The sequence below is a fragment of the Lutjanus erythropterus genome, chromosome 2 (assembly GCF_056507025.1).
Source record: "Lutjanus erythropterus isolate fLutEry1 chromosome 2, fLutEry1.hap2, whole genome shotgun sequence".
Lineage (NCBI taxonomy): Eukaryota > Metazoa > Chordata > Actinopteri > Lutjaniformes > Lutjanidae > Lutjanus > Lutjanus erythropterus.
Window position 1 is genome coordinate 17,684,557 of NC_139318.1, and position 12,801 is coordinate 17,697,357.

A 12,801-nucleotide genomic window follows, 5' to 3' on the forward strand; every position below is an offset into this window, starting at 1 on the left:
AGACTCCTACGTCTACCTGTAAATTCCTGAAACATGCACGCACACGCACACACACAAATTCTTATTAGAAAACTTTTGCAAAAGAAAAAAAATATCCTTGAGAACACTTAAATCTGGCGCCTACCAGCCACAGACACAACTACTTAAAAAAGAAGCTCAGAACAGACCTGTGATGGCTGACCACACAGCTTCACACTAGAGCCTGACTGATGTATCAGCTGACCAATGTTATCGTCCCAATATCAGCCTATCACAGCTAGACTGTGTCAGCATAAATGTTGTCCAATATAGTGCTTTATGAAAAGTATTTTTTAACAGAACAAAAAACAGAATGTTTTTATTTGTTAGCTTTATAGGCAGTAATTTTATGTATATTTGATCATTTTTCTCCTCAACCAATATATCGATATCAAAATTTAATGTCATGGCTTACGGACACTTGGATTACACCACACAAGCAGTATGGAGATATTTTGAGGATTTTTTGTGTTCTTTTTTGACATTTTAAAGCTGGTCACTGTTTGCTTCAACTGTACTGGATTTCGCTGCAACGCTGTTTTCTGCTGAAGCTCCGGGAGTGTTTTATGAACTGGAGATCTTCATCCATCCTCACATCAGCACAGGGGTGAGTAGATACTGAGTAATTTAATTTTTGGATGAACTATCACTTTAAAGAGTAAAAAAAACTCTGATATCAATATATTGGTATTTTTGATCATTATAGATGAGTATAAATAAAAAAAAAACAACTTGATTAAGATGATCAAATATTCATAAAATACTGCTTATTAAACAAAAAAATAAAAACAATCTGCAGTACTGATATAGACCAAAATAGCTGTGTTAGGCCAAAATAAGGCTGATAATATCTTCTGACCGATATATCTGCCTGGCTGTACTCTTGACGTCAATATCTCTTTACTAACTAAAAGTTCAATGTGGGAAGATCAGTATTGGATCATTTATCTAACTTGTGACTGAGCCAGAGTCCCAGTGGTGCCTGGTTATCTATCAGGACAATGAGCATGTTAGCGTCCAAAGTGGTCATTAGTTGTAGGATGCCATTATTTAAACCCTGACCAAGTCAATGTCCTTACTGGGACCATGATTTAGTTACCTAACTGCATTGATTAGGACAAGGGTAATAGTGCTAAATGACGATGCTTTTAGCCTACACAAAATTCAAAGTATCTTTCATGCTGCAGCCTGCACAGTGACTGGTGTTTTGGGTTTATTCACAACTACAATTTACACCAACTGCTTTTATTCTGTCAGTTCCTGAAACAAAATGGCTTCTGTGTCTGCATCTTTCAATCTGAATCTTTATGATATACAAAACAGAAGCTCAATAATCTCTATAAACAACACCAAAATGGCAAGATTGCATCCATCCCCTTCAGTTTCATTCTTTTGCCTATAACGACACTAGAACACACCACCATCGACAGGGCCTCGGATGTTTGATCCTGTCTTACTCACCGCTGTTTTCTGACACTGGATGGAGGTGCTGTTGAAGCGTAGGGCGGGCACATTGTGGGTCTCCCCCTGGATATGGAAGACGCACTCATAGTTCCTCTGTCCTGACTGAGGCTGGGGCAGGTTCTTTGCAGCTAAGGTGATCGGCTTGGTCACTCCAACGGGGATGTAGATCTGCGTTGAAGGAAGGATCTGAGGGCAGTCCTACAGAGACAAAAAAAAAATGAGATACTTAATCTTTTGTTGCCCCAAATGGTTAAGCTGCAGAAGACAGAGTGAAATTGTTCAAAACAGTCAGAAGAGCAAGCGTGGAAGCATGTGCTGCAGGGTTGTGCAATACTCCCACTGGCCTTGCAGCAAATAAAAAAGCTGCACAACAACAATTGAGCAAGAGAGCCTTTTTAGTATAAAGTTCACAAAAGATTATCTACCCAATAAAACTATTCACATCACACAGTGCTGCATTGTCATGGCAGGAAGATAGACTCGAGTGTATTATGTCCATGTGTGGAGGGGAGTAATGAGCTCATGAACTCCATCACTGATATTGTCCAGAGCTGACAGAGTTGTTTGGGTCATCTGGAAGCAGCTCCATCCACTCGAGTACACACCCCTGGAGGCTGGAAGGTATCCTTGCATCGACGCATAATGGGCAGACACGTCTCTTAATGTGCAGCTGGATTAATGTGCGTCTATGCTCGCATGTGTTCACTTTACTGAGGCAGAGTAAGACAGGACAGTCCACTCGGTATGTAATGTTTCTTAGATATGCATGTGTGCATGTGCTGGAAGGAATGAAGTCATTACAGCTTTCATGCCACGATTTGGCAGCAACACCAATCTCGTCAAGAGAATGCGAATGAGAGAGAGAGGGAGAGAAAGAGCAGGAGGGTGGGTGACAGATCTTATACAACATGAGTTAGAGCTTGGGTGGAACTAACCCACCCTGTACTGTATTTTCTGGAGCCAAAAGGACAACAAATCAGTTCACTGCTGACAAATCACACATTTTACAACCTGGAGACATTGTTAAGTGACTCACATAATAAGAGACATGTGGCAGGCAGGGCTTGCAAGTTTTTTCATGGACAAAACTATGGACTTAAATACACAGCTCAGCCAAAATCTAAAATACATATTTTTCCTCATGCCAGTGGTGCTCTTTATCCATCTAGATTGTTTTGGTATGAGTTGCAGACTTTTTGGAGATACTGGCCATAGAGACATCGGCCTTTTCTTGAATATAATGGAGCTAGATGGCACTTGGATTGCTGCTGATTGTGCTCAAATAACCAAAACACTAAAAACTTTCTAGTGGAAAGAAAGTAGTTCCACTAGATTCTACCATAGAAAGTAATGGTCTGTAGATTACCTTGAGTAAACTCAGCAACTTACACCTACTATATCTAGATGATATAGTGAATAGGATGAATGGCACTACAGGTAAGAGGAATCATGACAACTCATGAACATGGAGTCTTTTTGAATGTTTATGACAGCTGTCATTTGTCATTTATTAGTGCTAAGTTAGGGTTAGGGTTCCAAAACAATGTCAACTTTGCAATAAAAATGACACATCTGACTGAATGTCACTTAATGACATATGTATGTCATAAACATCCATAAAGATTCCTTCATGTAACTGCAAGCGTAATGTCAGTCTCATTCACACCCCTTTAAACAGTGTTACCAATTGTTTAAACGCAGCTGAAATATGTTTTTTGTGTGTTTATTTAGTGTAACCAAACAACTACCCATTTAAAATCAAATCAACCTCAGAATCACAATGAAATCTTGATCCTTGGTCCCACAATAATGGGACAGTGTTGTTCTAGCCAGTCAGAGTTGCAGGACTGGACAGCATGTTAACAAGTCAGAAAACCTTTGGATGGGAAAACACTGACCAGATCCTTGTAAAATATTCACTGCACACATCGTCTATTTCACTTCTTGTGGTAGCTTTTCCTTTAAGCAGATAGCTGGCTCCCTGTCAGTGATCACCCCCCCCCACCCCCTGAGCTGTTGTACATTAGAAGCTACAGCATGTCCCTGGGGCCTGAACACAATGCCGGAGTTTGTTCATTAGGCTGCTTAGCCCTGGCCTTGTGTGTCTGATCACACACAAACACATGCATAACACATAATGAGAGAGGGGAATACTATAGGAGGAAGAAGCCGAGCTACAGAAAAGCTGACGTAAAATCAACTAGGGGTAAGGTGGGCAAGGGGAGAGTGGGGAGGCAAAATGGATGGCTCAGGGGTAGAGGGTAGTGAGGTAGGGAACAGTGGAGGGAGGAAGAGGGAGAGGATGAAGAAGAGAAGGAGGGTGACATGAAGGATGCTTGGAGAGAGATGGAGGAAATGAAGGGAAAGACATGAAGGAAGAGCAGAGGAGGAGAGTTTAATTGGAAACAAAGTGAAACAAGGAAGTCAGAAAGCTGTTGATGCGAGGAAACTGAAAAGACAAATGGAAAGGAAGGCTCAAAAGAAAAGACAGGAGACAAAGAAACAAAAAAAAGACATGAATGGAATGCCTGGATCCTTCCACATTTTCTGTCTCTTCATCCATCCCCTCCATCCAGCCTACAGTCAAAGCTTCATCCACACCACCACGTATCCGTGCCCCCCGACAACATCCTACTTAATTAACTGCCTGGAGCCTCAGACAACGCTTGGTAAAATGATGGAGGGGGCCAGAGACAGACAGAAGAAGAAAGTAGAGATTGATTTGCACTTGTGGCTTTTGAAGTCCTGTCTCAGTAAAAGAAAAAAAAAAAGGATGCTCCTGTCAAAAGCTGTGGGCTTGCATTGTCCAAGGTGCCATGTGAGCATCCCCCCCAAAAAAGAAGCATCCTGCTGTTTAAGCTAACTTGTAGGTGCTGGTGTGTCAGAAGCTAGCATAGCCTCTAGCGCATGCTGCAGCTAACCAATGTTTTATTCATCCCTCGATCGACTTTGTGTCAGGTCAGCTGTCTGCCCGTTGATTTCTCTCACAGTCATCTTTCCTTATAGTACCCCTTTCTTTCTTTCAGTCCTTTGCATTGTCATCTCAAGGTAAATCACAGTAAAGAAATCTAATAATAATGGTCATCATGTGCAATATGTAGGCATAAGCAGGATGTTCAAACTCTTTACAGTTAACGGGATAGTACAGATTATTTGATATAGGGTTGTATGAGATACTTATCAATAGACAGGGTATTACTTACAGTAGATATCAGTCAACATGCCTCCAGTTTGGAGAAGCAGAGAAGTGCACCAGCACAGAAGCTAAGCAATATGCTGCTGTGGACAGGGTCAGTGGCAAAACATATTTTAGCCAATATAAAAGAAAAAAAAAAGAAAAATCAAAATCTGTGATCTCATATATCACTATCCAAACCAACAAACACCTTAGCTGAAATCAGTCATTTTACCTCGGAGTTGCTGGTCTACAGCTGCCTCAGTCTCTTAGTTTGTTTCAGTTATTGTGTGACTTTGGTGTTTTAAAAGGACAGTCCAGATTCACCAAAGTCACACAAACAAACTAAGTGATCAAAGCATCAGTAGACCAGCAACTCTTGTGTTCTGCAAGGTAGAATGACAGATTTCGACTATTCGGTCTGGTTGGGTTGGAGAGAGTGATATATTTGGCTCGTATGATGGTGATTTCCCATCAGGAAAGGCTGTCTGACATCAAAGGTGAAAATATTCTAAATAAAGTACATTTCTTAGCTTTTGTATGGTCTGTTTCCCCAAACAGGGAGTATGCTGATTGCCATCTCCTATATACTGATTATGGATGAGTACCTAAACCTAACATCAAATAATGCGCATTATCCCTTTAACATATCATGTATCAGAGAATATGAAAAGTCTCTACTCTGAACTCCAGCACTTTACATCAAAGACTTTAAAGTCTGGCTATAATGGTAATGCAAGCCAATGCCAAGTGAACCAACATCAGAATAGGTCATGGATGGCATGTTGCAAGAGTTCAGAAATCGTGCTGCATGAAGCTGCTGGTTTCGAAGATCACACTGCGTCCCAGACAGAATGGAGAGGGCTTCAGGGAAAGAGACAGAGACAGGAGGGAGAAAAAGAGAGGATATTGAGGGAAAACAAGAGGGATAAAGGGAGAAATGCTCTACAGAGAGAAACTATTTCATCAGTATTTGTGACAGGTGCCAAAACAGTTCAAAGCCAGCATTAGGGGCTACAAAGTGCAGAGTACACTGAAACAATATTTCACCAGGGGGATTCGTTTGAAGCTGGAAAAGATCTCTTTCCCCCCTTTTTCCTGACTTCTCGGCTTTCATTTCATCTGTGAAGACGGATGCTGTGGTTTTCTTGGCCAGATGTGACACTCCATCCGGTAGATTTCAGGAGGACCAACAGGGGAGGAAGAGGAAGGAGTGAGTGTGTGTGTGTGTGTGTGTGTGTGTGTGTGTGTGTGTGTGTGTGTGTGTGTGTGTGTGTGTGTGTGTGTGTGGTTCAGAGAATCAGTGGGACATGGATGTGTGCAGTAAGTGTCTCAAGCAGGTGAGCAGATTCAGTTAAATGACTGATAGCGATTCAACAGGCGACCGAATGGTGATTTTTAGCATCTCTCCACACAGAAATGCACCAGAGTGAGACCTCTTTTTTTGCAGCAGCTCACCTCATTATGAGCTTCACTTTATCATGCTCTACTGTAAGCAGTAAGAGCCATTTATAGTAAAAGTTAGATGCGTGTGAAGTGGAGATGATGCGTGAAGGAATGCACGCCACAGATGGTTTCTCTACACTAGAACACGGCACAAAAACATCTGCTCTATTTTGAGATTTTGATCACCGTCTTTGCATTCTGACATCTTCATAAGTGTTTTTAACACCGACAGATGTGGACGCTGTAGCAGAAAACTGCCTTTGCCAAATTGAAAATTCTTTGTTTCTCAGCACATGAGTCAGGTAAACAAACATCCACCATTAACTGTGAAGTACAAGCCCTCACACCATGATTGGATCAGGATGTAAAAGTGTGTGTCAGTACCTGTGTTTTTGAGCATGTGAATGAGTGTATATGTTACAAAGTGTGTGTTTACGGTGGCAGGCGTCCAAGTCTCCAACTTGTGTTCAAAGCCAAGTAGCCAGAGGGCTTTCCTCACCTCTCTGTTTGTTTTCCCTCAACGACAGCTGTTAGCTTTGCTGCCTTTAGGCTTGTGCCACAGTTCCCATTTGTTAACAGTAAAGGCATATATAATTATGGAGATTATTAAGATGTATCGTATATATTACCTCACCGAATATTTCCTGCATACACAATAAGAGGAAATGGCTTTGTTCTTATATGGAACCTACCTTGATTTGTTCTGGAGACAAAACCGAGCCAAAAGCATCGTTCCTCACAATAGTATTCATACAACCACACAATGCTTGACCTATATTTTTTGACATCTTACTGCAGACACCCAGATGCCAGTTTTGATTGAACGTCGCCGTGAGCTCTCCCAAAGGAGAGCAGCTGTCGTTCTAGGTCAAGCCCGTTCTAAAATATTCCTTCCTTCATTTCCAATGCGCTCTGATTTGTACAACGCCACCTCGTTTCACACCAAATTTTTTTTTTTTTTAAGTATAAGAAAAGAATTAATAAAACAAGTGTTCAGCAGGCGGATGAGATAATCTCGACTCGCAAGTGAGCAAAACACCTTTTAACATCCGCCAAGAGCAGATAATGAGACAGTCGGCAGGAGAGACTGTATGTGTGTGTGCAGATATGTGGAAGGTGAGAGATTCAAATCAGGACATACTGTAGATTGGGTGGGGTGGGGTGGGGGGAGAGCGCAGGGTTGGAGGCTGAAGAAGAACGGGATGCTATATAAATAAATAAATGTTTCAAAAAGCCAAAAGAGTTCTGAAGGCTTTGGCGTAGCCTGACAAGATATAAATTAATAAAGCTCCAAAAACACTGCGCATATGTAATGAGGCGGGTGTCTAGTCGTTTTTTTAAAGTCCCCCTGCATCTCCCCCACCCCTCCCACCCCCCCTCCTAAGTCCATCCATAATTAATTAGCCGCCTCTGTGATGTGGGGGACTATAGATCAGGGAGGAGAAAAAATAACACGCTAAATAATGAAGTAAAGCGATATGTGGAGCCCGGGGGACCGATGAGATGGCATGGATGGCCACAGAGGAGTGAGGGGGGCACACTGGTACAAATAAGTAGTGTGTGTGTGTGTGTGTGTGTGTGTGTGTGTGTGTGTGTGTGTGTATGTGTGTGTGTGTGTGTGTGTATATGTGTGTGTGTGTGTGTGTGTGTGTGTGTGTGTGTGTGTGTGTGTGTGTGTGTGTGTATGTGTATGTGTGTGTGTGTGTGTGTATGTCACAGGGGTTTGACAAAGGGGTATGGAGAGTGTTGAATGCTCCCCCACTGCCTGTCGACATGAACCCCCAAGGCTTTGTGACAAGAGGTCTCACGTAGGACACCAAAGAGCCTTCTGCAACCTTGAACTAAAGAGCTCCATCTACACCTGTTACGATCTGCTATGCATTAATATTATATCGTAATATATGGCATCGGGTCAATCCTTTTATCCAAAGTGACTTACATGAGGCGGTGTGTCATGTGTGCTCGCTGTGTTAAACTCCACTGGGAAGGAAGTCAAAGAGACCAAAGAGGAATAAGGCTTTTCTCCTTCCACCAGCCACTTGTGTGTGTGTTTTTATGGAGAGGAAGTGTAAATATATACAAACAGTGAAGAAGAGGACGGCAGGAAGTGTGCAGCAAGAGGATGGCTAATTCGGTGAATGTGTTGAAATCATGTGAGTTCATGTTCCCACACATCAGTGGTTTAGTGTTATTTAGACTGTTTATGGGTTGTAAAATATTGTATTGTATTTCAGCTGATGATTGTTCTGCTTATTTATGGAAGATGCCATTAGCACCCAGGTGTCTGGAGCCAACAATGCTATTTGCACCTGGGCTTGTAAATAACCACACTACCTCTTTACACCCACATGGCAGAGACAAATCATTGTCTTTTCCTATACCTGACCAAGTAGTGCTGCAGCTGAAAACTGCAAAAAAAAAAAAAAAAAAAGTGGTAGCACTGACATCCAGTTTCACAATAGACTCAAAAAGTAATTTTCCTAACTTAAGAATTGAACTCTTTTCCTTTTTGCTGAATGACTTATGCTTAACAGATTCATCCACTGCATCCTCCTTTCCTATAGAGACTTTGTTGTTGAACTAAACTAAGGGGGCTGGGTGTGAACAGCCAATTACATGTCATGCACCTATTCTCACCTGGGTGCAAATAGACAAATAGACACTGTTCATTTTAATTATTTAACTGTTTCTAATATTTAACTGCATTTTAAGCTAGTTTCAGCAATTCAACAAGGCATGATCAATGTTTAGTCTAAGAATCAGTGTTTGAGAAAAACAGTGTACACTGAAAAATATGGGAATTTTTCACTATTAACATTTTCCTCCACATTGTTAATGGAAGTCTGCTTCCAAATTATTCCTTAATTAATATAAGCCATGCAATATCATGCCATACATCACAATGTCACACCTAGGACCAGATAGTCCCTCTTCTTCTGAGTCCCAGCTGGCCAGCGTCCACGTGTTTGTTTGTGTGTGTATGTTTATGTATCTGTGTGTGTGTGTGTGTGTGTGTGTGTGTGTATACTTCTTTGGGACCCATACCAGCCACGGGGATGAGAGGAGCGAGACAAAAAAGCGCCCCAGTTAAATCACTGGTAATAGAGATTAGAAGGAGTGTGTGTAGGCGTGTGTCTATGTAAAATATAGGTTAAAATCTCCAAGATGTTGTATGTACACACATCACCACATGTAAAAAACAGCACACAAGCGTGCAACTGTTATTAAAAATGATTATCTACATGAGCTGCAGGGTGTGGTGCATGCTGGCGTGTGTGTGTGTGTGTGTGTGTGTGTGTGCGCGTGTGTTCGTGTGTGTGAGAGAGAGAGAGAAAGTGTGTGTTGAGGCAGCCTCATTAGCAGGCAGAAACCAGAAAGATGTTCTGTGACCAACCACAGACTTACTGCTGGGGGAGGGAGAAAGAGAGGGTGAGGGGGAGAGAGTGGAACAACTTAATAAGGCGGCAACATGTAGAACAGTGCAGGAGCGAGGGAAGCGAAGGAAGAAAAGGGACTTTGAACCTTGAAAGGGACTGTGAGATTGTCCGCCCACGTCCTACGTTTGCAGGCAGAGAGTAGTGATGCAGGGAAGACGAGATGGAGGGAGGGAGAGAGATGAGGAGTAAACGGGAGAAGAGAGTGAGTGCAGAGGAACGAAGGAGCACAGAAAGGAGAGTTTGAATTAAAGCGAGATGCAGGGCTTGTGTGACATGAATGTTATTCAGCGTGGATTATCAAAGTCTCACAGAGCAGGCGCTCGACTGAATCTACCTACATATATGTCCCTCGTATACATACATACTCTCACACTCTGTCACTCTTTGATTTCATCTCATAATCCCTTATCCTTGACTTACAAGCAAGCTGACAAACCTACACAGTTTATCCTCTCGACATAGACGTTGTCGTATGCTAAGAAACAATATAAAAAAAAGCAGTAAATGTGTGAATATTTCTTCAGCGAGGGTCTGTTTTTTTCACACTTATGGATTTTTATAGAGTAGAGGGGGTGGGGTGGGACTCCTGGCACCCCGTTATCATTCTAACCCAGATATGTCAGCAGCTATCAAACCTTGTGCTTTTCAGCTTTTCAAAGACAAACCTTGATTTCAGAGGTAGATTTGCTTTCCTGCCTGCTGCCTATGGCTCTTCTCTGCTACACACTGCGCCTCAGAACTAGGATCCACGAAAATGATGAATTTTGTTATCAAAAAGAAGTGGACATAGAGACCAAAGCAATCTAAACTCATTTTAGTATCCAGTCCTGCTTGATGATTGACTCTCCACACCTTTTTATTTGTCCTCCAGTGTTAAATGACTGGTCATCAAGAATCAGGAGTGGAAAGGGTTCACTGATAATTTGCAATTTAACAGTGTGCAAACAGTTAGCCCACTTGCCAATCTGCAGCTGAAAGAGACAGAAACCAGATGAACGACCCCAGACACCTACGGATTTGTGCCACTAAGAAAACAAACAGCAGAACAGCTCAGCAGCGTCAGTCTCTTCAGTTTTCAGACAATGACCTGTGCCACAGTTTACCCCACTGTGCTGAGAACATTATGCTCCACTCACAATTAAGTGTCTGAAAATAGTCTTTCTTAGACACTGCCTGTGACTAAAGACCTACTTCTGACAAGATGTGCCTAAGTATGACACATACACTGGCAGCATGAGATTATATTTCAAAATATACACACAGTACACAGTGTATAATGTAATGTGTGAGGGATGTCTACAATCAGGACACCTCAGAAGGCATTATCCACATACACCATGGTCACCAGCCAAAGAAAAAAAAAAATTACTTTATATTTTCATGCTTGTTGCAATCAAAGCCTTAGGTTTTTCACAAGCCAAAAGTCTGTTACCCTTATAATGCCTGGGGGCTTGACTAATACCTAGAACAATCATTACCATCCGATAAGATGCAATGGAAACATTGTTCACAACTGCAACAAACTGAACAAACCTCACACAGAATTTAATAACAGGAGATATATCTAGTCTGCTCAGCTCATAGAATCTTTGGCTCACATGTAAAGTAAAAAGCTAACGTTATGTTAGCAAAGTTAAAAGTCAGTAACATTGCACGCTTTTAACAAACAGTAAATATAATATGATGGTATGTTTAACAGCAAGACAAGTTAGCTGTATGGCCATGCGATTGTCCTAAAATCAGTATCAAGATATTCACACAAATGATATGCCATGTTTGCTGTTGGCTGCAGCCTAAAGTGGTGAGCTGAGTAGCAAACGTGATGCGAGACCATCACTTATGTAATACAAAGTATCAACAGGTGTAGCTTGTTAACATGTTGCAATAAACGGTAAACGGAGGCCTGGACTGCATCCCTGTTGCTATGGTTACTCATTTTAGATAGCAGCTGTGCATCAAATTAGAACAGTGAACAGCTATTTTCCCTTAAACTAACTAGTAGGTGTCCATTATCAGGAATTAATGGACACCCTGCAGCTAAACAGAATTGTTTTTTTTTTCACCCAGACCTTGGTATAAGAGTAACTAATCACTAATGTCAGGTATAATCTTCGGTAACACCATAGAATTCATACATTAAAGAAACCATACAATTCATGGTATTCAGTAAAACTAAATGTAAGGAAATTATCAACGCAACAAAAATAATAATGTGCATCACAATGGAACCTAAAAAAAAAGTATCATATCAGCAACCCCCACACTTAGTTCAGCAGTTTGGCGAAGAGGAGGCACATGAACAACCCGGCTTCAGTGCTTCAGCTTCAGCCGATAGGAGGCAAATAGACTAAAATATGAGAAAATGAATGAACAAATTGCTTTTCTTACTGGCTCTATGGGGGTTCTTTGCATTTTAAAATAATGCTAAGCCTTTATGTGGTGAGAAAAATAAACCTATTTTATGGTCTTTAAGGCATGAAATTCTAGGCTACATAAAAACTCAGTGATATCCAGCGCACCACTGGCACCAGTGTCCACTTCCATGTCTACATGTTGTATAGAGTGCATCGCTGACCATCTGGAGTTTCCATGGGAGTGTGATTGTGTCAGTTAAATGAAGGTTGGAATAAAAAAAATCAGTGCAGGCCACTTTATGAAAACAGCATGGTGAAAAGCCCAACATGATGGAGACAGCTAGCTGGTCTTGTGAGATTGGAGGACACAGCACGCTACAGGCTTTTTCTCTCTCCCCCCGTCTCTTTCTCTATGCCTCTCCATCCCAGCAGGCGGTCGTTGTTTCTCAATCACGCTCCCTCTCCTGCTCCGCTCTGCCTGCACTTTTCAGTTTGTTTTTCCTTCAGCTCACTTTGCAGTGTTATTCATCTGTCTCCAACTGCCATCATCTCTTTCTCTCAGTGACTCTGCATTTATCTCTTCCTCTGTCTGACACAAACATGAGACTTGATGGTGAAAATGCAATATTCATTTGTGTTCACCATTAGGTGGGCTGACTGTGAGCGCTGTGGAAATGAAGATTTAATACAGCCTGAATAATTAAACCACCGGGACCTGTGACTGACACATAAACACACACTCCCACACACAAACTCGTGCATGGCCTGCATACCCCTGTGCATCTATCATGTCATCATATTCCTGTGTGCATGAATCTTTACTTCACATTAGCTCTTCATTAAGCGCTCGCTGATTCATCACGTATTCACCGCTGCAGCCAGCATGTTGGCATAGCCAGGGTGATAC

General features: G+C 41.8%; 1 protein-coding gene across 4 annotated transcripts in view; it reads right to left on the minus strand.

The window, feature by feature from the left end:
- plxna1b (plexin A1b) overlaps nucleotides 1–12,801 on the minus strand; it is a 255,750-nt gene that overhangs the window by 84,959 nt on the left and 157,990 nt on the right. For all 4 annotated transcript variants that reach the window (XM_084730314.1, XM_084730297.1, XM_084730306.1 and 1 more), the window contains exon 10: nucleotides 1,480–1,680. In XM_084730314.1, the coding sequence (XP_084586440.1) occupies nucleotides 1,480–1,680 (201 nt within the window). The remainder of the gene's footprint in view (nucleotides 1–1,479; nucleotides 1,681–12,801) is intronic.